General features: G+C 40.1%; 1 protein-coding gene, 1 non-coding gene and 2 pseudogenes across 6 annotated transcripts in view; 1 reads left to right on the top strand and 3 right to left on the bottom strand.

Moving 5' to 3' along the window:
* EAPP (E2F associated phosphoprotein) overlaps window positions 1-25,817 on the top strand; it is a 70,778-nt gene that overhangs the window by 16,869 nt on the left and 28,092 nt on the right. For 4 of the 5 annotated variants that reach the window (XM_067028587.1, XM_059056536.2, XM_067028586.1 and 1 more), the window contains 2 exons: window positions 3,879-3,992; window positions 9,338-13,946. In XM_067028587.1, the coding sequence (XP_066884688.1) occupies window positions 3,879-3,992; window positions 9,338-9,614 (391 nt within the window). In that variant the 3' untranslated portion in view covers window positions 9,615-13,946. Of the gene's footprint in view, window positions 1-3,878; window positions 3,993-9,337; window positions 13,947-25,817 lie in introns of those variants that run through there. The other variant, XR_010839578.1, reaches the window with a different exon arrangement.
* On the bottom strand, window positions 1,443-3,750 carry LOC131752048 (peptidyl-prolyl cis-trans isomerase FKBP1A pseudogene; annotated as a pseudogene).
* Window positions 3,061-3,164, bottom strand: LOC131753882 (U6 spliceosomal RNA). The gene has a single exon (XR_009334951.1). It is a non-coding gene; the product is annotated as a U6 spliceosomal RNA (small nuclear RNA).
* On the bottom strand, window positions 23,937-24,451 carry LOC131752305 (large ribosomal subunit protein uL23 pseudogene; annotated as a pseudogene).

Below are 25,817 nucleotides of genomic sequence, written 5' to 3' on the forward strand. Positions count from 1 at the left end.
AATGTAGCTTTATTGTTTTTCTTTTTAATTAGTAGACTATTTTTTAGAATAGTTGTTTTTTTTTATTTTTAGAAAAGCCAGCGTAAGGCACTTTCATTGCAATAATAAAACTTGAAACTCATATGTAGTGCTGGGGGTAGTGGTAGGGGTGCGGGAGTAGGCAGCAATTTCTCTCACCAAATCACTACACAGGACAGCAAAGGGGTGAGAGGGGGTGAAGGAGAAGCCAGCAAACTCTGAGATCAGCACGGGGAGCTGAGCATCGAAAAACAGGAGATGCTGAAGCTGTGATGACCAGCTTCATTTTCTTAAGACAACACTCAAGGATTTGTCATGATGGCTGGCCTTTCATGGGTGTTAAGTGTCTACAAACAGCACCTTCAATTTAACTTTCAACTGAAATTCTTAAAATTTAGGAAGTGGAGCTTGGATAGCTATGAGATTACAAAAGTCCTAAATATCCATTAGAAAAACCAGAGGATGAAAAAAAAAAAAATCCAGGCCATGAGGAAGGCTTCAGAAATCCCTGCTGGCCCAGGGATAGATACCTGTAGTGTCCAACATCTCAGTGAAAACGATCTGCTTTCAAAAGGCAGAGGGTTGGGCTTCCCTGGTGGCGCATTGGTTGAGAGTCCACCTACCAAGGCAGGGGACATGGGTTCGTGCCCTGGTCCAGGAGGATCCCACATGCTGCAGAGCGGCTGGGCCCGTGAGCCATGGCCGCTGAGCCTGCGCGTCCGGAGCCTGTGCTCCGCAACGGGCCAGGCCACAACAGTGAGAGGCCTGTGTACCGCAAAAAAAAAAAAAAAAAAAAAAAAAAAAAGCAGAGGGTTAAGGGGAGGGTAGGGGTGGGACAGTGGAGGCAAAGGCTCTCCCCTTCCCACTTTAGTTTTGGGTAGGGCTTTTAATTCATCCCGAAGACATCGCTTAACTTGGAGAATAATTTGGCCCTCAAAAGCACCTCAAATCTGCTATGGCTTTGCAGTTGCAATAGCAAGAATGTTTAATATATAGTACATATAACTTTCACCTCAAATCTGCTATGGCTTTGCAGTTGCAATAGCAAGAATGTTTAATATATAGTACATATAACTTTCATCCAAAAAAAAATAAAATAAAATATAGATTCTTGCCCCCCTCCAACAATTCCTATTCTAAAGTTAACCCATTACTTGTGCTGTTAATACTTGAATAATACGTAACTGGAAACCTAGATCCAAAGGACTGGAACTCAGCATTCACCCCCAAATGAAAACAAACTAAAATGGGTAACTTGAGGTTTATGGCATATAGTTCAGGTCAACACACATACAAGGAGAAAGGGGAAGAGCAAAGCCGGTGATAACACATTCAGTCAGGGAAGATATTTATACAGAATGTAGTGGAACATCAGGAAAAGCTCTGTATGGACTCGCTGTGCTCATCTGGAGGCACCAGATCCTTCCATGGCACATCCAAGGATAGGGAGCTCAGGGAGGAGGCCATTCCTGACATTCCAGTTTTAGAAGCTCTATGTCAAAGATGAGAGTGGCATTAGGTGGGGTGATACCTGGGTGCCCAGTGGCACCGTAGGCATAGTCTGGGGAGACAGCTTGGCTCTCTGACCCACGCTCATCTGGGCAATCCCTTCTTCCCAGCCTCGGATCACTTCCTGCTTGCCCAGCACAAACTTAAAGGGCTTGTTTCTGTCCAGGAGGAATCCAGCTTTCCATCTTAAGGCATCCCCATGTAGTGCACCATGCAGGTCTGGCCGCGCTTTGGGAAGGTGTGCCCCTCTCCAGGGGAGATGGTCTCCACTTGCACTCCCACGGCGGTGATAGTGGCAGTGGACGCCGGGTGTGCAGGCGGCGCAACAGGTGGCGTGGACCGACAGTGGATCTGGTGGCAGTTCTGCGGCTGTGCCAGAATAGTTTTAGGTGCACAGAAGAATTGAGCCGATGATGCAGAGAATTGCCATGGTACTCCCCACACCCCCTGCAACAACAGCAATGCACAAGTCTCCCCTGTTGTTAATGCCGTGCGCTAATATGGTATATTCGTCACAGTTAATAATCGATGCATTATTGTTAACTAAAGTTCATACTTGATTCAGATTTTCTTAGGTTTTTTTTTCTTTTTTTAAAAAATATCCTGTTTTACCTTTGGGTAGCAATTGTATTTAAAGCACAGTCATCTCTGTCACATTATTGATCCTGCACCATCGCAGCGAAGCCCAGTGGGCTTCAAATGACCCCCGTTATTTCTTCCTTCCTTCCTTCCCTCCTTCCCTCCTTCCTTCCTTCCTTCCTTCCTTCCTTCCTTCCTCCCTCCCTCCCTCCCTCCCTCCCTCCCTCCCTCTCTTCCTTTTCTTTCTCTGCCATGTGGCTTGAGGGATCTTAGTTCCCTGACCAGGGATTGAACCCACACCCTTGGCAATGCAAGTGTGGAGTCCTAACCACTGGACCTCCAGGGAATTCCCCCAGATTTCCTTAGTTTTTACCTAATACCCATTTCTGTTTCAAGAGCCCATCCAGGATACCATGTTACATTTAGTTGTTATGTCTCCTTAGGCTTTTCTTGGCTGTGACAGTTTCTCAGACTTTCCTTGGTTTTGATGACCTTAACAGTTTTGAGTAGCACTGGTCAGGTATATTGTGGGAGGCTCCTCTATTGGATTTTTTTTTTTTCAGCAGAACTCAAATTTATTTAAAACAGCTATGACAAGTATAACAAAATCTACATCTGCCTGTGCTAGGCCAGTGTATTTCTGTACAAACAACAAGATAATGCTAGATAATGACAGTTAACACTTTGAAAGCACAGTATGCAAAACAACATATCTTCATCAAAAAAAAAAAAACCTTCATAAAAATGGGGAGAAGAATTCTCCCTGCACCACCCAAAGGAGGTCTTCACAGGTTGGCCAGCTCCATCCCAACTCTGAGGTATCAAAGGAGTTCCAGGTGCAAACTGAAGGGATGAACAAGCAACTCTCCCACTCCCACATCCGTTAAAATGCACAGTCCAGCTGATCTTGTGGCAGAGTGCCTTTTCATGGAATGATTCAACAATCATAGATTAAAAAATAAGGAATCCTTCGTGAATTTGTGTGTCATCCTTGCGCGGGGGCCATGCTAATCTCTGTGTCGTTCTAATTTTAGTATATGTGCTGCCAAAGCGAGCACTGGAATTTATCTAATGTTTTTCTCATGATTAGACTGGAATTAGAGGTTTGGGGGAGGAAGACCACAGAGGTAAAGTGCCGTTTTCATCACTTTGTATCAAGGGCACATACTGTCAGTGTGATTTATGACTGTTAATGTTGATCTTGTTCACTATAGTGAAGTGGTATTTGTCAGGTTTCTCTACTGTAAAGTTACTCTTTCCACCCCTTTCTGTACCATACTCTTTGGAAAGATGTCACTATGTTTAGTCTAGACTTAAGGAGTCTGGAGTTATGCTTCTCATACTTGAGGGGAGAGTATCTTCATAAATTATTTGTAATTGTTATGTATGGGAGATGTGTCTATTCTCCCCCATTTATTTATTTATTAAGTCATTTATGTCAGCATGGACACATAGGTATTTATATTTTGGTTATAATTCAATACTACTTTATTTTGATGCTCTAATTGTTTTGGCTTCAGTCATTGGGAACTCTTTCAGTTGGCTCCTGTGCCCCTTTAACATTCCTGTCTCATCGTGGGTTTTTTGTTTTTTCTTTCTGAGCACTTCCTTACTTTCTGGCCCTACAGGATGTTCCAGGTCCATCTTGTATGCCCCATTCCTGGAATCAACCATTTCTGTAAGGGGTACTGGTTTCTTTTATTGGGAGAGTGGCATTAGAAAGCAAGATCTGGGTTTAATGTGTTTCCCCTCTTCACCGTTTTCTGTTCTAGCTACCATGGTTTTGGAATACAGCGGCCACGTCAACAACAACAGCCTTTTCCAAATAGTGATGCTGTCTTGAATTGCCCTGCCTGCATGACCACACTGTGTCTTGATTGCCAAAGGTAACAGATAAAGGGTAACCAAGCACACACACACACACACACACACACGCACGAAAAAAACCACTTGGTAGTCCTTGTTTAAATCAGAAATAGACTTTTGACGTACTTAGGAATTCTGATAAAGTTCTGTCCTCATATATCCCTGGTGCTGCATGACTAATCTTTATACAAATAATTTCCGTTACACGTAGTCTGTTATAAATAGGTTTTCTAATAAAGTACTTGCCAGTGCTGACAAGGGTTCAGTAAAACTGCATATATGTTGTGGAGTGACAAAATCTCTCAAATACACTCTTATTTTTTTTTCTGTTATGATAAAATACATGTAACATAAAATTTACTATTTTAACTGTCTTAAAAATTTTGCTGTAAAAAAGTACTTTATTTGAATATTCAATTTATTGTCAACTAGACCATTTAAACTTTTTTAAAAATTGAATTTAAAAATTGAATTTAAGGGGCTTCCCTGGTGGCGCAGTGGTTGAGAATCCGCCTGCCGATGCAGGGGACACGGGTTCGTGCCCCGGTCCGGGAAGATCCCACATGCCGCGGAGTGGGTGGGCCCGTGAGCCATGGCCGCTGAGCCTGCGCGTCCGGAGCCTGTGCTTCGCAATGGGAGAGGCCACGGCAGTGAGAGGCCCGCATATCACAAAAAAAAAAAAAAAAAAAAAAATTGAATTTAGGGCTTTCCTGGTGGCGCAGTGGTTAAGAATCCGCCTGCCAATGCAGAGGACACGGGTTCGTGCACCAGTCCAGGAAGATCCCACATGCCACGGAGCAGCTGGGCCCATGAGCCATGGCCACGGAGCCTGTGCTCCGCAACGGGAGAGGCCACAACAGTGAGAGGCCCACGTACCACACACACAAAAAAATTTAAAAAAAATTAAAATTAATTTTTAATTAATTAATTAATTTTGTCATGTGGGGTCTTAGTTGCGGGAGGCGGACTCCTGAGTTGTGACTCTCAGGCTCCTTAGTTGTGGCATGTGAACTCTTAGTTGCGGCATGCATGTGGGACCTAGTTCCTTGAGCAGGGATCGAACCCGGGCCCCCTGAATTGGGAGCATGGAGTCTTAACCACGTTGCCACCAGGGAAGTTCCTAGTTTTAATTTTAAATAAAGCTGTTTTCCCAGCTTTATTGAGATGTAATTGACATACAACATAGTATAAGCTTTAGGTATACAGTGTAATGATTAGATATTCAAATATATTGCAGAAAAAGAAATATATATATTGCAGAATGTTTACCACAATAAGGTTAGTTAACACACCTATCACCTCACATAGTTACCTTTTTGTGTGTGTGTGTGTGGTGAGAACTTTTAAGATTTACTCTCAGCAGTTTTCAAGTATGCAAATACAGTATTATTAACTGTAGTCATCATGCTGTACCTTACATCTGCAGAACTTATTCATTATAAGTACCTTTTGACCACCTTCATCCATCTGCCCTTCCCCACGAACCACCAGTTACTTTGTTTCTATGAGTTCAGTTTTTTTTTTTTAGATTCCACATATAAGTGAGATCATACACTATTTGTCTTTCTCTGTCTGAATTTTTTTACTTAGCATAATGCCTTCAAGGTTCATCCATGTTCTTACAAGTAGCAGGATTTTTTCTTTTTATGGCTGAATAATATTCCATTGTATATACATACCATATTTTCTTCATTCATCTGTCAATGGACATGTAGGTTATTTCCATGTCTTGGCTATTGTAAGTAAGGCTGCAATAGGTTTTTGGGAGGAAGACCACAGAAATAAAGTGCCATTTTCATCACATTATGTCATGGGTACAAACTATCAACATGATTTATGACTACTAATGTTGACCTTGATCACCTGGCTGAGGTGGGGGCTCAGATATCTCTTTGAGATAGTGATTTCATTTCCTTTATATACATACCCAGAAGTGGGATTGCTGGATCATACGATAGTTCTATTTTTAACTTTTTGAGGCTCCTCCATACTGTTTTCCGTAGTGGCTGTACCAATTTACATTCCCACCAGTAGTGCACAAAGGTTCACTTTTGTTATTTCTTGTCTCTGATAATACCTTTTCTAACAGGTGTGAGGTGATACCTTATTGTAGTTCGGATATGTAGTTCCCTGATGATTTGTGATATTGAGTACCTTTTCATGTGCCTGTTGGCCATTTGTATATCTTTTTTGGAAAAATGTCTATTCAAGTCCTTTGCCCATTTTTAAATTGAATTTTGTTTGTTTTTTTGCTATTGAGTTGCATGAGTTCCTTATATATTTTGGATATTAACCCTTTATCAGATATATGATTTGCAAATATTTTTTACCATTCCATAGGTTGCCTTTTTATTTTGTTGATTGTTTCTTTGCTGTGAAGAAGCTTTTTAGTTTGATGTAGTCCCATGTGTTTATTTTTGCTTTTGTTTCTTGTGCTTTAGGTGTCAGCTCCAAAACATCATTACCAAGACCAATATCAAGGAGCTTTTTCCCTATGTTTTCTTCTATGAGTTTTATCATTTCAGATCTTACATTTTAGTCTTTAATCTGTTTCAAGTTAATTTTTGTCAGTGGTGTAAGTTAAGGGTCCAGTTTCAGTTTTTTGCATATGAATATCCAGTTTTCCGAATACCATTTATTGAAGAGACTGTCTTTTCCCCATTGAATGTTCTTGACTCCCTTGTCAAATATTAGTTTATGGTGTATGCATGGGCTTATTTCTGCGCTCTTGTTTCTGTTCTGCTGATCAATGAGTCTGTTTTTATGCCAATCCCATACTGTTGATTACTATAGCTTTGTAGTATAGTTAGAAATCAGGACGTGTGATGCCTCCAGCTTTCTTCTTCTTTCTCAAGATTGCTTTGGCTATTTGGGGTCTTTTGTGGTTCCATAAAAAATTTTAGGATTTTTTTTTCTATTTCTATGAAAAATGCCATTGGAATTTTGATAGGGATGATATTGAATCTATAAATGGCTTTGGGTAGCATGGACATTATAGCAATATTAATTATTCCAATCTATGAAAACAGGATATCTTATTTGTGTTTTCTTCAATTTCTTTCATCACTGTTTCATAGTTTTTAGTGTATAGATCTTTCACCTCCTTGTTTAAATTTATTCCTAAGTATTTTATTATTTTTGATGCTGTTGTGAATGAGATTGTTTTCTTAATTTCTCAGTTTCTTAGTGAAAATGCAACAGATTTTTGTTTATTGCTTTTGTATGCTGAATCTTTACTGAATTTGTTTATTTAACATTTATTTGGTAGAGTCTTTAGAGTTTTATATATATAAGATTATGTCATCTGCAAACAGAGACAATTTTACTTCTTCCTTTTCTATTTGGACACCTTTTCTTTCTTTCTTTCTCCCTCCCTCCCTTCCTTCCTTCCTTTCTTTTTTTTTTTACCTGATTGCTTTGGCAAAGATTTCCAGAAATACGTTGACTAGGACTGCTGAGAATGGACACTCTTATCTTGTTGCCTATTTTAACCATTTTAAGTGTACAATTTAGTGACATGAACTACAGTCACAATTGTACAACCATCATGACTATCCATTTCCAGAACTTTTTTGTCACACCAGACAGAAACTCTGTACTCATTAGACAATAATTCCCTATTCTCCACCCCTACTCACCCCAGCCTCTGGTAATCTCTATTCTACTTTCCTTTTTGGATTGTTCATTGCTAGTGTATAGAAACACAACAGATTTCCATGTGTTCATTTTGTACTCTGCAACTTTGCTGGTTTAGTTTATTAGCTCTAATAGTTTTTTGTGTAATCTTCAGAGTTTTCTACATATAATATCATGTCATCTGTGAACAAAGTAAATTTTACTTTTTCCTTTCCAATTTGGATGCCTTTTATTTCTTTTTCTTACATAATTGTTCTGATTAGAACTTCCAGTACTTTGTTGAATAGAAGTGGTGAAAGCAGGCATTTTTGTCTTGTTCCTTGTCTTACAGGAAAAGTTTTCAGTCTTTCATCATTGAGTATGATGTTAGCTATGAATTTTTCATATGTTGTCTTTATTATATTGAGGAGGTTTCCTTCTGTTCTTAGTTTATTGGGTGTTTTTATCACAAAAGTGTTGAATTTTTCAGCTTTTCTTTATGCATCAGTTGAGATGATCATGTGTTTTTTTCCCTTATATTCTATTAATCCAAATATACTTTTGCCGTTTTCCTCTCCTTTTCTTGTTTTTCTTTTCTCTTTTTCTGGTATCCTTATAAATGTCTAGCTTAGTCCATGTTCTGAATCAGGTTAACTGAAATTAAATGATGATGTTAGATGGTGGATTTGTTCTAGTCACTAATGGGAAGCCAGATGTAATTTACTCTTATTAGCTAGCTTGAGGTTTCTGATCATCTGCAACAATTAATTTTTGTACTCTCCATATGAGCTCTTAAACTTTTTGTATATAAATTGACACCTAGAATATGAAATAAAGAAAAAGTAAAATATCTTTGTACTTAAGTTGCTTCTTTTTTAAATTAAACCATGTTACCATGTTACAGGGTTCCTATACCCTAACGAAGTTGCTTCATGATCTAACAGTAGAAATCGGGCTTGGTAAAAATTGTGTTCCATATTAAGACAGGATTCCAGTATGGTGGAGTATGAATGAAATTTTTATGGTTTCATCTTGAGAAACACCAGCCTGGTAGTGGTGGTGGTGGAAGAGGAGATGATCAGCATTCAGAACTAATGAAGGCATAACTTGACTTCACTGTTTTTAACCAGATAGATATTTCTGTTGCATGAGGTTTAAGGGGGAAAAAAAGGAAAATAACGTACTAAGTCAAGAAAGAAGTAGGAAAATATTAAGTGTATGAGGAGAACAAAGAAAGCATTATCTATTCTTTAGACTGTTGGAGTACTATTCTTTAGACTGTTGGAGTAAAGCCAAGAGTGGACATTATAAATCAGATGCTCTTTAAGCTTCTACAACTGTAGCTTTTACTAAAATAGTGACCAGAATGGCACTACCTAGTAATGAGAGGAGGGCAGAGTCTCAGGTCACAACAGGAAAAAGACACAGTCAAAGATTTTTTAAACATTACCTCTCAGGTTTCCAATAATTTTTCTTGTCTAAAGTGGAAGAGCAAATCAAAAAATTTTTTTTCTGAGATAAAAGTTACTTTTAGAGCAGTAGAAAGGAAGATATATTCATTAGTATCTGTTAACAGGTCTCTTCCTGTTCTTAAAATAACTCTTAAAAACTCTTTAATTTACCGTTTTGTTCTCATGTTTTTACTTTGGTTGGTATTTCAGTAAGTTTTTGGTATTCTCACATTTTATCTAAATGTGTAACTATTAAAATAGAATGTAAATCCAAATTCTCCATTTCATTTTCCTCTTAGGCATGAATCATACAAAACTCAGTATAGAGCAATGTTTGTAATGAATTGTTCTATCAACAAAGAAGAAATTCTAAGGTACAAAACCCCAGAAAACAGGAAGAAAAGGCGAGGCCGTAAGAAGATGAGGTCTAACCAAGAAGATGCTGCGGAGCAGACAGAGACAGATGTGGAAGAAATCTATCACCCAGTCATGTGCACTGAATGTTCCACCGAAGTGGCGGTCTATGACAAGGATGAAGTCTTTCATTTTTTCAACGTTTTAGCAAGCCATTCCTAAATAGCTAAGTTGGCATTTAGTTGCCCAGTACTGTATACAAGGCAAATATTGACAGTTATATTCCTCCTGCCTACTCATCTCAAGTGACATTCTGAGTGGTTATTTGAGGAAGCAGTGTTTTATCTTTCTCTTTTTGGAAAAAAAAATGGTTATCTACCTTCATCTCTCCCCTTCCTTTTTAAAAAAAGTTTTTCCCCAGCTCTGATGGGACTCATTATTCATTCTCTTTTTGATAGATATTTGGAAACTGGGGCTTTTTATTTGTTAAAACTCTTTAGAATTAAAATGTCCTGGAGTTACAGGTAACTTTTGCTTCAGAGTGTTATTTTTATTTTTGATTTTTGATATACCCTTGGTGTGCTTAATCTAGAAACTGTTTCCTCACTTCTGTCTATATATATTTTTTTCTTTTTTTAAATTGAGGTATAGATGCTTTACAATGTTGTGTTAGTTTCTGTTGTACAACTAAGTGAACCAGCTGTATGTATACATATATCCCCTCCCTCTTGGACCTCCCTCCCACCCTTTCTGTCTATATTGTTTTTGTTAAGAAGTATCTTTATTTCCCTTCTAACCCATAGGACAGAGTGAACAGTATTTAGTAACTGTTAGAATTACATGAAGTTAGTATTGGGGGTGCCTTGAGTAATTAACATAGGTCTTTCCTTAAAAGGGTGGTACTTAATCAGTATTCTAAACTTAATGAATTAACACAGTAAAATAGAAATTTGTGGTAAGGAGGAGCAAACTCACCCTCCAGCCTTAGACTTAAAAATTTTGTTGCTGTTGCTTGTGCTACCGTTTATTCCGGAATTTCTCTTGCCAGCAATGAAGGTATGTTTGTTTTTGCTCTTAATAATAGAAAAATCATTAGTGGCAGCTTGGAGGAAATTGCATTGTAGGCATCTGTACATTTTAGCTTTTTAAAAGAATATGATTGGACTGTTTCCAAAAACAACATTAGGAAACTCACGGTCCTCTTGTTATTTTAATAGAGATGTGATAGAGTGAAAAGAAATCAGGAAATAGGTTTTAATTCAGGCTCAGCAACGCTAATCTTTGGCAGGTCTGTTCCTTTGAGTCCCAGTTTTCCACTTATAAAATGAAAAGGTTGGAGGAGAGCAGTGATTCCCCACAGAGGTCAGGGCTCAACAGAGCTTGATGGGGACCTCTGCATACTCCCTCAGAGAATGATACACTCCAGGAGGGAAAACATATCCTTTCCACCTCCTTGTATTTTGTACTTTCTAAAAGCTACACATAAGGTGAACTGGAACCAGTGATGGTGTGGTGTTGGTAAGAATTAGATGGAGGTAAAAAAATGATAAAAGAATTTGCTTTTAGGAAATTTCCAATGTCTTAATAGCATACTTGATAATTTTTATAATATACTGATATCTATCCAGTTGGAAGCAATATATATACTTTTAAATGTTTCAACATATTGCCAGATGATAACATTACAGAATAACACTATTAGTCTGTTTATTTTAACCTTGTGTTTGCCTTATTGTAACTTTGCAAGATGTCTTTCTGTCTTACTATCATTGCAAACCCTACTTTCTTCCTAGATTGCTCAACCACCCTCATTGTTACCCTTATTTCCACTTCAGTAGGAGTATCTTAGTGGTCTTACACATAAAGATCACCTGGAGCAGATATTAAAAAGGCACATTGTTGGAGGCCCTACTCAGAATGTGACTAAATAATAAACATGAGGCAGGAAATCACAATGTCCAAAGATATAGTTTGTAACAGTAACAACATAAAGGGGAAGGACAGAACTGTATAGAATCAGAGTTTTGTATACTACTAAAGCTGAGTTCAAGCTAGTTTCTTAGAAATGTAAGATGACAGTTGTAATCCAAAGGATAACCATAAGATGTTGCAACAAGAAGAAAATGTAAAGTGATCCACGAATAGACTATAATACATTTAAGTATTACAAAATATAAAACTATATACAACTATTCTTTATGTCCCTTTAACTTAAAAAGAAATCCTTGAAATATTACTTAAGGAGATAGGTGGTCAACACTGTTTTGACTTCAAGCAGAGAGGGCTGAAACAATTTTTCTGCCTCTTTTTTTTTTTTTTGTCTGTGCCCCTTGGCATGCGGAATCTGTTCTTCGACTAGGGATCAAACGCATGCCCCCTGCAGTGGAAGCACGCAGTCTTTTTTTAAAAAAATTAAATTAATTAATTTAATTTTGGCTGTGTTGGGTCTGTTGCTGCATGCAGGCTTTCTCTAGTTGCAGTGAGCTGGGGTTACTCCTCATTGCAGTGCACGGGCTTCTCATTGCAGTGGCTTCTCTTGTTGCGGAGCACGGGCTCTAGGCACGCGGGCTTCAGTAGTTGTGACACGAGGGCTCAGTAGTTGTGGCTTGTGGGCTTAGTAGTTGTGGCTCACGGGCTCTAGAGTGCAGGCTCAGTAGTTGTGGCGCATGGGCTTAGTTCCTCTGCAGCATCTGGGATCTTCCCAGACCAGGGATCGAACCCATGTCCCCTACATTGGCAGGTGGATTCTTAACCACTGTGCCACCAGGGAAGTCCCAGAAGCACAGTCTTAACCACTGGACTGCCAGGGAAGTCCCTAACTCAGTTTTAATGCTTACCTTTGAGTATCTTTTCTTTTGTTAGGATGCTGTTATTTACAATTTGATTACATTTAGATTATTCAATAATCACAGTGCTTTTCACCATAACCTTCTCACATTTTGTAATTTTAATTGTTTTCCTCTAATCTGTGTGTTAATCAGCTACACATGAACCTTAAAAGACCACTTGTAGCCTTAATCTGCCCAATTCCTTTTTTAAGTGAAGCATAAATTATTTAATATTTAAATGAGGCTTAAATAAACACGTGGGCCTAGCTTGGCTCACTGTATTAGTTTTTATTGCTGTGGAACAGATGACCACAAACCTAGTGGCATAAAGTGACACATACTTGTCATCCCATAGTTTTTGTGAGTCAGGAGTCTGGGCATGGCTTAGCAGTGTCCTCTGCTGAGGGTCCGAGAAGGTTGTAATCAAGTTGTTGGCCATGTTGGAGTCCTATCTGGAGACTTGACTGGGGAAGATTCCACTAGCTATTCCACTTGCAAGCTACTGCAAGTTGTTGCAATGTTGTAGGACTGAAGTTGCTGTTTTCTTGCTGGATGTAAGCCAGGGGCTGCTCTCTAGAGGTGGCCTCCTGCCTCTAGATTTGGAAATACAGCATTAAATACACTACTTGTTAAATCTGTCACTTATGTTTTAAGGGGTCCAGGATGTATTTAGGCTTATATGTTTAGCATTTCCATGTATATCATTCACGAACTGTTTGTGCTTGCTTCTTCTTCTTCTTTTTTTTTTTTTTTTTTTGACTGCGCCTCACAGCATGCAGGATCTTAGTTCCCCAGCCAGGGATGGAACCTGTGCCCCCTGCAGCAGAAGCAGTTTCTTAACCACTGGACTGCCAGGGAAGTCCCTGTGTTTGCTTCTTTTTGAGCTCCTGATCCTCCTAGCCCCTAGTAGTTTTGCCCTCACAACCCCTCAGCCCTCCCTTGCAGGAATCACTGCCCCCGCCTCTCTGAACTATTATTAGTGATTTGGAACTGAAGGAGACAGGCAGTTAAGGGATGGAGGGAGAAAAGGGAGACCCTACCCCGTGTCATCAAAATTAAGATGCACCCATATCCAGTGTTGAAAATTTTTCTCAAAAAATTTTTGAATGGATTATTCTTATTTTTGAAATTGAGTGTGTTGACTCATGATTTGATGTGAGTTTTAAGCAGTCGTGCATATGTGAGAATTCCTGAGAAATGCAAAAAGCTAAAGTCCTCATTATTTTTAAATGTAGGGAAATTAGTATGTGTTTTAAAATGAAAAATTAATGAAGTTTATATATAAATTTAATGAAACATCTCTTAATTTTGTAGTTTTGTTTTCTTATTTAGAACTGATAACCTGCCCTTTTCATGCCCAGATGTCAGACATTTTCTTCTACATTTTCTTTTCTGGAAAAGCTTGTGGGCCCTGGGCGTTCTGCCTGCAGTGCCAAATGGATAAATTGGATTTGTTTGAGTCTTCCTGTGGATCAGTAAGGGGACAAAACGTCGGCAGTAGTTTATCAACATCCCATATTCAGATAATTAAGCAATTTCAATAATTCTTAATAGCATGACAGATTTTACTATCTCTTAATAGATGTTGGCTTATGAGACCTATGGAAGCACAGGAAAGTTTCTTTGGCATGAAAGCAACTCTAGGCAGAGTACTTTTTTTAGTTTTCTTTTTTTTTAATAGATAAATAAATTTATTTTTTAAAAAAGTAAAGACTAATAAACTTGATTATCTGTAAGTCTTTTTTTTAAAACATCTTTATTGGAGTATAACTGTTTTACAATAGTGTGTTAGTTTTTCCTTTACAACAAAGTGAATCAGTTATACATATACATATGTTCCCATATCTCTTCCCTCTTGCATCACCCTCTCTCCCAACCTCCCTATCCCACCCCTCTAGGTGGTCACAAAGCACAGAGGTGATCTCCCTGTGCTATGCGGCAGCTTCCCACTAGCTATCTAATTTACATTTGATAGTGTATATATGTCCCTGCCACTCTCTCACTTCATCACAGCTTAACCTTCCCCCTCCCCATATCCTCAAGTCCATGCTCTAGTAGGTCTGTGTTTTATTCCCGTCCTACCACTAATCTCTTCATGACATTTCTTTTTTCTTGGATTCCATATATATGTGTTAGCATACGGTATTTGTTTTTCTCCTTCTGACTTACTTCACTCTGTATGACAGACTCCAGGTCCATCCACCTCATTATAAATAACTCAGTTTCATTTCTTTTTATGGTGGAGTAATATTCCATTGTATATGTGTGCCACATCTTCTTTATCCATTCATCTGTTGATGGACACTTAGGTTGCTTCCATGTCCTGGCTATCGTAAATAGAGCTGCAATGAACATTTTGGTACATGACTCTTTTTGAATTACGGTTTTCTCAGGGTATATGCCCAGTAGTGGGATTGCTGGGTTGTGTGGTAGTTCTATTTGTAGTTTTTTAAGGAACCTCCATACTGTTCTCCATAGTGGCTGTATCAATTTACATTCCCACCAGCAGTGCAAGAGGGTTCCCTTTTCTCCACACCCTCTCCAGCATTTATTGTTTCTAGAGTTTTTGATGATGGCCAGTCTGACCGGTGTGAGATGATATCTCATTGTAGTTTTGATTTGCATTTCTCTAATGATTAATGATGTTGAGCATTCTTTCATGTGTTTGTTAGCAATCTGTATATCTTCTTTGGAGAAATGTCTAGTTCTTCTGCCCATTTTTGGAATGGGTTGTTTGTTTTTTTGTTATTGAGCTGCATAAGCTGCTTATAAATATTGAAGATTAATCCTTTGTCAGTTGCTTCATTTGCAAATATTTTCTCCCATTCTGAGGGTTGTCTTTTGGTCTTGTTTATGGTATCCTTTGCTGTGCAAAAGCTTTTAAGTTTCATTAGGTCCCATTTGTTTATTTTTGTTTTTATTTCCATTTCTCTAGGAGATGGGTCAAAAAGGGTCTTGCTGTGATTTATGTCATAGAATGTTCTGCCTATGTTTTCCTCTAAGAGTTTGATAGTGTCTGGTCTTTAGGTCTTTAGGTCTTTAACCCATGTTGAGTTTATTTTTGTGTGTGGTGTTAGGGAGTGTTCTAATTTCATACTTTTACATGTAGCTGTCCAGTTTTCCCAGCACCACTTATTGAAGAGGCTGTCTTTTCTCCACTGTATATCCTTCCCTCCTTTATCAAAGATAAGGTGACCATATGTGTGTGGGTTTATCTCTGGGCTTTCTATCCTGTTCCATTGATCTATATTTCTGTTTTTGTGCCAGTACCATACTGTCTTGATTACTGTAGCCTTGTAGTATAGTCTGAAGTCAGGGAGCCTGATTCCTCCAGCTCCATTTTTCGTTCTCAAGATTGCTTTGGCTATTCGGGGCCTTTTGTGTTTCCATACAAATTGTGAAATTTTTTGTTCTAGTTCTGTAAAAAATGCCAGTGGTAATTTGATAGGGATAGCATTGAATCTGTAGATTGCTTTGGGTAGTAGAGTCATTTTCACAATGTTGATTCTTCCAATCCAAGAACATGGTATATTTCTCCACCTATTTGTATCATCTTTAATTTATTTCATCAGTGTCTTATAGTTTTCTGCATACAAGTCTTTTGTCTCCTTAGGTGGGTTTATTCCTAGATATTTTATTCTTTTTGTTGCAATGGTAAATGGGAGTGTTTTCTTAATTTCCCTCTCAGATTTTTCATCATTAGTGTATAAGAATGCCAGAGATTTCTGTGCATTAATTTTGTATCCTGCAACTTTACCAAATTCATTGATTAGCTCTAGTAGTTTTCTGGTAGCATCCTTAGTATTCTCTATGTATAGTATCATGTCATCTGCAAACAGTGACAGCTTTACTTCTTCTTTTCCTATTTGGATTCCTTTTATTTCTTTATTTTCTCTAATTGCTGTGGCTAGAACTTCCAAAACTATGTTGAATAAGAGTGGTGAGAGTGGGCAACCTTGTCTTGTTCCTGATCTTAGTGGAAATAGTTTCAGTTTTTCACCATTGAGAACGATGCTAGCTGTGGGTTTGTCATATATGGCCTTTATTATGTTGAGGAAAGTTCCCTGTATACCTACTTTCTGCAGGGTTTTTATCATAAATGAGTGTTGAATTTTGTCAAAAGCTTTCTCTGCATCTATTGAGATGATCATATGGTTTTTCTCCTTTAGTTTGTTGATATGGTGTATCACGTTGATTGTTTGCGTATATTGAAGAATCCTTGCATTCCTGGAATAAACCCCACTTGATCATGGTGTATGATCCTTTTAATGTGCTGTTGGATTCTGTTTGCTAATATTTTGTTGAGGATTTTTGCATCTATGTTCATCAGTGATATTGGCCTGTAGTTTTCTTTCTTTGTGACATCTTTGTCTGGTTTTGGTATCAGGGTGATGGTGGCCTCATAGAATGAGTTTGGGAGTGTTCCTCCCTCTTCTGTCTTTTGGAAGAGTTTGAGAAGGATAGGTGTTAGCTCTTCTCTAAATGTTTGATAGAATTCGCCTGTGAAGCCATCTGGTCCTGGGCTTTTGTTTGTTGGAAGATTTTTAATCACAGTTTCAATTTCAGTGCTTGTGATTGGTCTGTTCATATTTTCTATTTCTTCCTGGTTCAGTCTCGGCAGGTTGTGCATTTCTAAGAATTTGTCCATTTCTTCCAGGTTGTCCATTTTATTGGCATACAGTTGCTTGTAGTAATCTCTAATAATCTTTTGTATTTCTGCAGTGTCAGTTGTTACATCTCCTTTTTCATTTCTAATTCTATTGATTTGAGTCTTCTCCCTTTTATTCTTGATGAGTCTGGCTAATGGTTTATCAATTTTGTTTATCTTCTCAAAGAACCAGCTTTTAGTTTTATTGATCTTTGCTATTGTTTCCTTCATTTCTTTTTCATTTATTTCTGATCTGATCTTTATGATTTCTTTCCTTCTGCTAAATTTGGGGGTTTTTTGTTCTTCTTTCTCTAATTGCTTTAAGTGCAAAGTTAGGTTGTTTATTCGAGATGTTTCCTGTTTCTTAAGGTATGATTGTATTGCTATAAACTTGCCTCTTAGAACTGCTTTTGCTGTATCCCATAGGTTTTGGGTCGTTGTGTCTCCATTGTCATTTGTTTCTAAGTATTTTTTGATTTCCTCTTTGATTTCTTCAGTGATCACTTCGTTATTAAGTAGTGTATTGTTTAGCCTCCATGTGTTTGTATTTTTTACAGATCTTTTCCTGTAATTGATATCTAGTCTCATAGCGTTGTGGTTGGAAAAGATACTTGATACGATTTCAATCTTCTTAAATTTGCCAAGGCTAGATTTGTGACCCAATATATGATTGATCCTGGAGAATGTTCCATGAGCACTTGAGAAAAATGTGTATTCTGTTGTTTTTGGATGGAATGTCCTATAAATATCAATTAAGTCCATCTTGCATAATGTATCATTTAAAGCTTGTGTTTCCTTATTTATTTTCATTTTGGATGATCTGTCCATTGGTGAAAGTGGGGTGTTAAAGTCTCCTACTATGATTGTGTTACTGTCGATTTCCCCTTTTAAGGCTGTTAGTATTTGCCTTATGTATTGAGGTGCTCCTATGTTGGGTGCATAAATATTTACAATTGTTATATCTTCTTCATGGATCGATCCCTTGATCATTATGTAGTGTCCTTCTTTGTCTCTTGTAATAGTTTTTATTTTAAAGTCTATTTTGTCTGATATGAGAATTGCTACTCCAGCTTTCTTCTGATTTCCATTTGCATGGAATATCTTTTTCCATTCCCTTACTTTCAGTCTGTATGTGTCCCTAGGTTTGAAGTGGGTATCTTGTAGACAGCATATATATGGGTCTTGTTTTTGTATCCATTCAGCCAGTCTGTGTCTTTTGGTGGGAGCATTTAATCCATTTACATTTAAGGTAATTATCGATATGTATGTTCCTATTACCATTTACTTAATTGTTTTGGGTTGTTCTTGTAGGTCTTTTCCTTCTCTTGTGTTTCTTGCCTAGAGAAGTTCCTTTAGCATTTGTTGTAGAGCTGGTTTGGTGGTGCTGAACTCTCTCAGCTTTTGCTTGTCTGTAAAGATTTTAATTTCTCCATCAAATCTGAATGAGATCCTTGCTGGGTAGAGTAATCTTGGTTGTAGGTTTTTTTCCTTCATCACTTTAAATATGTCCTGCCACTCCCTTCTGGCTTGTAGAGTTTCTGCTGAAAGATCAGATGTTAACCTTATGGGGATTCCCTTGTGTGTTATTTGTTGTTTTTCCCTTGCTGCTTTTAATATGTTTTCTTTGTATTTAATTTTTGATAGTTTGATTATTATGTGTCTTGGCATGTTTCTCTTTGGGTTTATCCTGTATGAGACTCTCTGTGCTTCCTGGACTTGATTGACTATTTCCTTTCCTATATTAGGGAAGTTTTCAACTATAATCTCTTCTAATATTTTCTCAGTCCCTTTCTTTGTCTCTTCTTCTTCTGGGATCCCTATAATTCGAATGTTGGTGCATTTAATGTTGTCCCAGAGGTCTCTGAGACTGTCCTCAGTTCTTTTCATTCTTTTTTCTTTCTTCTGCTCTGCAGTAATTATTTCCACTATTTTATCTTCCAGGTCACTTATCCGTCCTTCTGCCTCAGTTATTCTGCTATTGATCCCATCTCGAGTATTTTTCATTTCATTTATTGTGTTGCTCATCGTTGCTTGCTTCCTCTTTATTGCTTCTAGGTCCTTGTTAACTGTTTCTTGCCATTTGTCTATTCTATTTCCATGATTTTGAATCATCTTTACTATCATTATTCTAAATTCTTTTTCAGGTAGACTGCCTATTTCCTCTTCATTTGTTAGGTCTAATGTGTTTTTATCTTGCTCCTTCATCTGCTGTGTGTTTTTCTGTCTTCTCATTTCGCTTATCTTACTGTGTTTGGGGTCTCCTTTTTGCAGGCTGCAGGTTTGTAGTTCCCGTTGTTTTTGGTGGCTGTCCCCAGTGGCTAAGGTTGGTTCAGTGGGTTGAGTAGGTTCCCTGGTTGGGGGGACTAGTGCCTCTGTTCTGGTGGATGAGGCTGGATCTTGTCTTTCTGGTGGGCAGGTCCACGTCTGGTGGTGTGTTTGGGGATGTTGGTAGCCTTATTATCATTTTAGGCAGCCTCTCTGCTAATGGATGGGGCTGTAGACCTGTCTTGCTCTTTGTTGGGGATAGGGTGTCCAGCACTGTTCGTTGCTGGTCCTTGAGTGAAGCTGGGTCTTGGTGTTGAGATGGAGATCTCTGGGAGATTTTCGCCGTTTGATATTGTGTGGAGCTGGGAGGTCTCTTGTGGACTAGTGTCTTGAGGTTGGTTCTCCCACCTCAGAGACACAGCCCTGGTGCCTGGCTGGGGCGCCAAGAGCCTTTAATCCACACGGCTCAAAATAAAAGGGAGAAAAAATAGAAAGGAAAGAAAAGGAAGGAAGGAAGGAGGGAGGGAGGGAAGGAAGGAAGAAAGGAAGGAAGAAATGAAGGAAGGAAGGAAGGTGGAGAGGAAGAAAGGGAGGAAGGAAGACAGGAAGGGAGGAAGGAAGGGAGGAAAGAATGGGGGAAAGAAGGAAGAAAGGAGGGAAGAAAGGAAGAAAGAAAGGGAGACGACAAAGTAGGATAAAGTATAGTTATTAAAATAAAAAATAATTATTAAGAAGAAAAATTTCTATTAAAAAGAAAACAGGAAAACACGTCGGTCTAACCCTAGGACAAATGGTGAAAGCAAAGCTATACAGACAAAATCTCATACAGCAGCACACACATACACACTCACAAAAAGAAAAAAAGGGGAATATAATAGTATATCTTGCTCCCAAAGTCCACCTCCTCAACTTGGGATGATTCGTTGTCTATTCAGGTTTTCCACAGATGCAGGGCACTTCAAGTTGATTGTGGAGCTTTAATCCGCCGCTTCTGAGGCTGCTGGGAGAGACCTCCCCCTCTCCTCTTTGTTCGCACAGTTCCTGGGGTTCAGCTTTGGACTTGGCCCCGCCTCTGCGTGTAGGTCGTCCGAGGGCGTCTGCCCTTCGCTCAGACAGGACGGGGTTAAAGGAGCAGTTGATTCAGGGGCTCCGGCTCACTCAGGCTGGGGGGAGGGAGCGGCACGGTTGCAGGGTGAGTCTGCGGCGGCAGAGGCCGACGTGACGCTGCACCGGCCCAAGGCGCGCCGCGCGTTCTCCCGGGGAAGCTGTTCCTGAATCCCGGGACCCTGGCAGTGGCGGGCTGCACGGGCTCCCGGGAGGGCCGGTGTGGAGAGTGACCTGTGCTCACACACAGGCCTCTTGGTGGCCGCAGCAGCAACCTTAGCGTCCCACACCCATCTCTACTGTCTGTGCCGACAGCCGCGGCTCGCGCCCGTTGCTGGAGCTCCTTTACGCGGTGCTCTTAATCCCCTCTCCTCACGCCCGAGGAAGCAAAGAGGCAAGAAAAAGTCTCTTGTCTCTTCGGCAGCTCCGCGCCCGTTTCTGGGGCTCCTTTAAGCGGCGCGCTTAATCCCCTCTCCTCGCGCCCAGGAAGCAAAGAGGGAAGAAAAGGTCTCTTGCCTCTTCGGCAGCTCCAGACTTCTCCCGGACTCCCTCCCGGCCAGCCGTGGCGCACTACACCTTCAGGCTGTTTTCACCCTGCCAACTCCAGACCTTTCCCTGGGATCTGACTGAAGCCCGAGCCTCAGCTCCCGGCCCCGCCAGCCCCAGCTGGGGAGCAGACAAGCCTCTTGGGCTGGTGAGTGCCGGTCGGCACCGATCCTCTGCGGGAATCTCTCCGCTTTGCCCTCCGCACCCTGTGGCTGCGCTGTCCTCCACGGCTCCGGAGCTTCCCCCTCCGCCACCCGCAGTCTCCGCCCGCGAAGGGGCTTCTAGTGTGTGGGAGTCTTTCCTCCTTCACGGCTCCCTCCCACTGGTGTAGGTCCTGACCCTATTCTTTGTCTCTGTTTATTCTTTTTTCTTTTGCCCTACCCAGGTATGTGGGGAGTTTCTTGCCTTTTGGGAGGTCTGAGGTCTTCTGCCAGCGTTCGGTGGGTGTTCTATAGGAGAAGTTCCACGTGTAGATGTATTTCTGATGTCTCTGTGAGGAGGAAGGAGATCTCCGCGTCTTACTCTTCCGCCATCTTTAACCCGTCTCTTTTTTTTTTTTTTGCGGTACGCGGGCCTCTCACTGTTGTGGCCTCTCCAGTTGCGGAGGACAGGCTCCGGACGCGCAGGCTCAGCGGCCATGGCTCACGGGCCCAGCCGCTCCGCGGCATGTGGGATCTTCCCGGATCGGGGCACGAACCTGTGTCCCCTGCATCGGCAGGCGGACTCTCAACCACTGCGCCAGCAGGGAAGGCCAAGAGTACCTTTTTTTTAGATTGATGTATTGCTAGGACTGCCATAACAAAATACCACAGACTTCGTGGCTTAAACAACAGAAATTTATTTTCTGCCAGTTCTGGAGGCTGAGAGCTCAAGCTCAAGGTCAGCAGGTTTGGTTTCTTTTGAGTCTTCTTTTCTTGGCTAGCAGAAGGCCGCCTTCTTGCTGTCTTCACATGATCTTTCTCTGTGTGTATGCATGTCTGTCCTCATCTTTTTTTTTTTTTTTTTTCTCAATAAGGATAGCAGTCATAGTGGAGTAGGGCCTACCTATATGACCTCATTTGACCTTAATTACCTCATTACATATCCTGTCTCCAAGCACAGTCACATTATGATGCACTGGGGGTTAGGACTTCAACATAATGAATTATGAGAGGATACGATTAAGCCCATAACAATTGTCATCCTTTATTTTATGCAGTAGCAAAGTTGATGATAAAGCACATTTCAATTAAGGTGAATCTTATTTCCTACCGTCTTCCAATGGGAATATACTGCCCTCCCACCCCTCAAAGAAACATATCAATAGCAGAGTAAGACCTTAAGCTAGAAAGTGGAAACAATTTTGACTTCCTCAGTACCCTCCAGATCCTCTCCCCAAATCTTTATTTTTCTTCTTCTTCCAGATTTACCAAGTCTTTTCTTTATGTTGTTTTTCTTTAGTCCTTCCTCAGGTGATGAGCATACCTTCCAGATACAGAGTTGCTCCATTCCATGTGGTAGATTCTATACCTTGGCTCCCTTTTCCCCTGTTGTCTGAGATCTCAATGAACTTTTAAAAAAATATAATTTTATTTATTTATTTATTTACTTTTGGCTGCATTGCATCTTCGTTGCAGTGCGCGGGCTCCTCATTGCAGTGGCTTCTCCTGTTGCGGAGCACAGGCTCTAGGTGTGCGGGCTTCAGTAGTTGCGGCTCGTGGACTCAGTAGTTGTGACGCAGGAGCTTAGTTGCTCTGGGGCATGTGGGATCTTCCCGGACCAGGGCTCGAACCCATGTCCCCTGCATTGGCAGGCGGATTCTTAACCACTGTGCCACCAGGGAAGCCCCCTCAATGTACCTTTTAAACAAATTAATTTTATTGACGTATAGTTGATTTACAGTGTATTAATTTCTGCTCTATAGCAAAGTGATTCAGTTATGCATATATAGATATACATTCTTTTCCATTATGGTTTATTACAGGATATCGAATATAGTTCCCTGAGCTATATGGTAGGACCTTGTTGTTTATCCATTCTTTCTATAATAGTTGCATCTACTCACCCCAACCTCCCAATCCATCCCTCCCCCCACCCCCCTTGGCAAACACAAGGTTGTTCTCTATGTCTGTGAGTCTGTCTCATAGATAAGGTCTCAATGAACTCTTCTTCATCCACCTCACCCATCCCCCTCTTTTTTGATTTCTTTTTCACTTTCCTTTTCACTTTCAGTGTTACTATGTACTAAGGCCTAGAGATACAAAGTAAGAAGAGACACAATGTTCTTTTCATGGAGTTTACTGTCTAGTGGGGAGAAGACAGATCTTTGAAAAAATACACTGACTTTAGATGGTAACTGATAGTTGTGTCTTGATGTGAAAGTAAGGGGGTAGGTACTATAAGAGAGTGACTACATATGTGTGTGTTTTAAATTTAAATAGACCTTGGAGAAGGCCTAATGAAATGATGTTTGAGCTGAACCTCCCCATTGAGAGGAAGAGTTACTTTCCTGCTGATGGATATTTGGGTTGCTTTTATTATTATTTATTTATTTTGGTATTATAAACATTGATGCTATGAACATTCCTATACACATTTCTTGATGCATATTTGCAAGAATTTTAGGGTTAAGTGTAGGAGTAGTAATCATAGGTTGTACTGTATGTGAATGTTTAGTTTTCAGGATAGTGCCAAATCATTTTCCACAGTAGGTATACCAATTTATGCATCCAGAAGGGAAACGAAATCCCATTTAAGAATCTCCCTAACTTCCCATAAGAATCTTCATTCTTTTTTTTTTTTTTTTTTTTTTTTGTGGTACACGGGCCTCTCACTGTGTGGCCTCTCCTGTTGTGGAGCACAGGCTCCAGACGCGCAGGCTCAGCGGCCATGGCTCATGGGCCCAGCCGCTCCGCGGCATGTGGGATCTTCCCGGACCGGGGCACGAACCTGTGTCCCCTGCATTAGCAGGCAGATTCTCAACCGCTGCGACACCAGGGAAGCCCAGAATCTTCATTCTTGTCAATACTTAGCAGATTTAATTTCTACCAATCTGAAGAGTATCAAACAATTTTTCATTGTGATCTTAATTCTATTTTCGTGATTACTATCTGTTTTTCATTTTACTTTTAAAAGATAAATTTAAAAATACATTCTGGGTAGCAAACTTTTTTTTTTCATAGTGAAAACTTTTATATTTAGAATTAGTCAGCTGGACTCAGTTTAGATGATCCCAGTTTTGTTGGCAACATCCAAAGCGTCATAGTCAGGAGCCAGTCGAACATATGCCTTCTTCTTTCCATAAGGCCTGATCAGGGTGTTGACCTTAGCCACGTCAATGTCATAGAGCTTCTTCACAGCCTGTTTAATTTGATGCTTGTTGCCCTTGACGTCCACAATGAACACCAGCGTGTTGTTGTCTTCTGTTTTCTTCATGGCTGACTTGGTGGTTAAGGGGGAACTTCATGATGGCATAGTGGTCAAGCTCTTTTCTCCCAGGGGCGCTCTTCGAGGATATTTGGGCTGCCTCCTGAGCCGCGGTGTTTTGGGCCGTCGGAAAGTGGGTGACGTCGGATCATTTTTGTGTGCCTGTGTACGCCTTTCAACACTGCTTTCTTGGCCTTCAAAGACTTTGCTTTGGCTTAGGCTTTGGGAGGGGCAAGGGCTTCCTTCTTCGCCTTCGGCGCCATCTTCGTGAAAAGCTGGGTAGCAAACTTTTGTTAGTGATATGTACTGCAAATACCTTCTCTCATTTTGTGGTTTATCATTTCACCTTCCTCATGGTTTCTTTTTCTTTTTTTTTTTTTTTTTTTGCGGTATGCGGGCCTCTCACTGCTGTGGCCTCTCCCGTTGCGGAGCACAGGCTCCGGACGCGCAGGCTCAGCGGCCATGGCTCATGGGCCCAGCCGCTCCGCAGCATGTGGGATCTTCCCGGCCCAGAGCACGAACCCGTGTCCCCTGCATTGGCAGGCGGACTCCCAACCACTGTGCCACCAGGGAAGCCCCATGGTTTCTTTTAATGAAAAAAAAAGTTCTTTTAAGATGGTCAAATCTGTCATTTTATGGTTACACTTTTTGTGTCTTAATAAGTCCTTACCCTAAGGTCAAAGATATTCTTCTATATTTTCTTTGGAAAGTTTCCAAGTTATCTATTCATATTTAATTCTTTAATCTACCAATGATTTATTTTTTCCATGTGAATACTTAGCACTTTACTGAAAAGTCTTTCTCCAGTGACCTATAATGGTGTCTTATCAAATTTCCAAATATGCATGGATCTAACTCTGGGCTCTCCATTCTGTTTCATTAGTTTATTTGTTTGTTTTGTGCTAATATCATACCATGTTCATTACTGTGGTTTTATGGTAAGTCATGCTGTTACATTTTAGAATCAACTAGGCAAGTTCTAGAAAACTACTTGAGATCTTCATAGGAATTGCATTTAATCTTTAGGTAGTTTTAAGGAAATTGACATGTTTACAATATTGAATCTTCCTATCAATGAATATGATATCTCTCCATTTATTTTTCAATGAAGCTTTATAGTTTTTTACATACCACTCTTGAATGTTCTTTAAAAAGAGTTATTCCTGGGCTTCCCTGGTGGCACAGTGGTTAAGAATCCACCTGCCAAGGCAGGAGACACGGGTTCGAGCTCTGGTCAGGGAAGATCCCACATGCCGCGGACCAGCTAAGCCCTTGTGCCGCAACTACTGAAGCCCGCGTGCCTGGAGCCCGTGCTCTGCAACAAGAGAGGCCACCGCGATGCGAAACCCGTGCACTGCAATGAAGAGTAGCCCCCGCTCGCCGCAACTAGAGAAAGCCCACATGCAACAAGGAAGACCCAACGTAGCCAAAAATAAATAATAAATAACTTAAAAAAAATTATTCCTAGGTAACTAATGATTTTTACTATTCATTTAAATAGTATCTTTTAAAAAGTTACTTTCTAACTTTGTTATACAGGTATACAATTTTTTTTTACTTCTTTTCCTTCTCTCTCTCTTTTTCTTTTTTGGCTGCTCCATGTGGCTTGTGGGATCTTAGTTCCCTGAC

This window comes from Kogia breviceps, chromosome 3 (assembly GCF_026419965.1).
Source record: "Kogia breviceps isolate mKogBre1 chromosome 3, mKogBre1 haplotype 1, whole genome shotgun sequence".
In the NCBI taxonomy this organism is placed as follows: Eukaryota; Metazoa; Chordata; class Mammalia; order Artiodactyla; family Physeteridae; genus Kogia; species Kogia breviceps.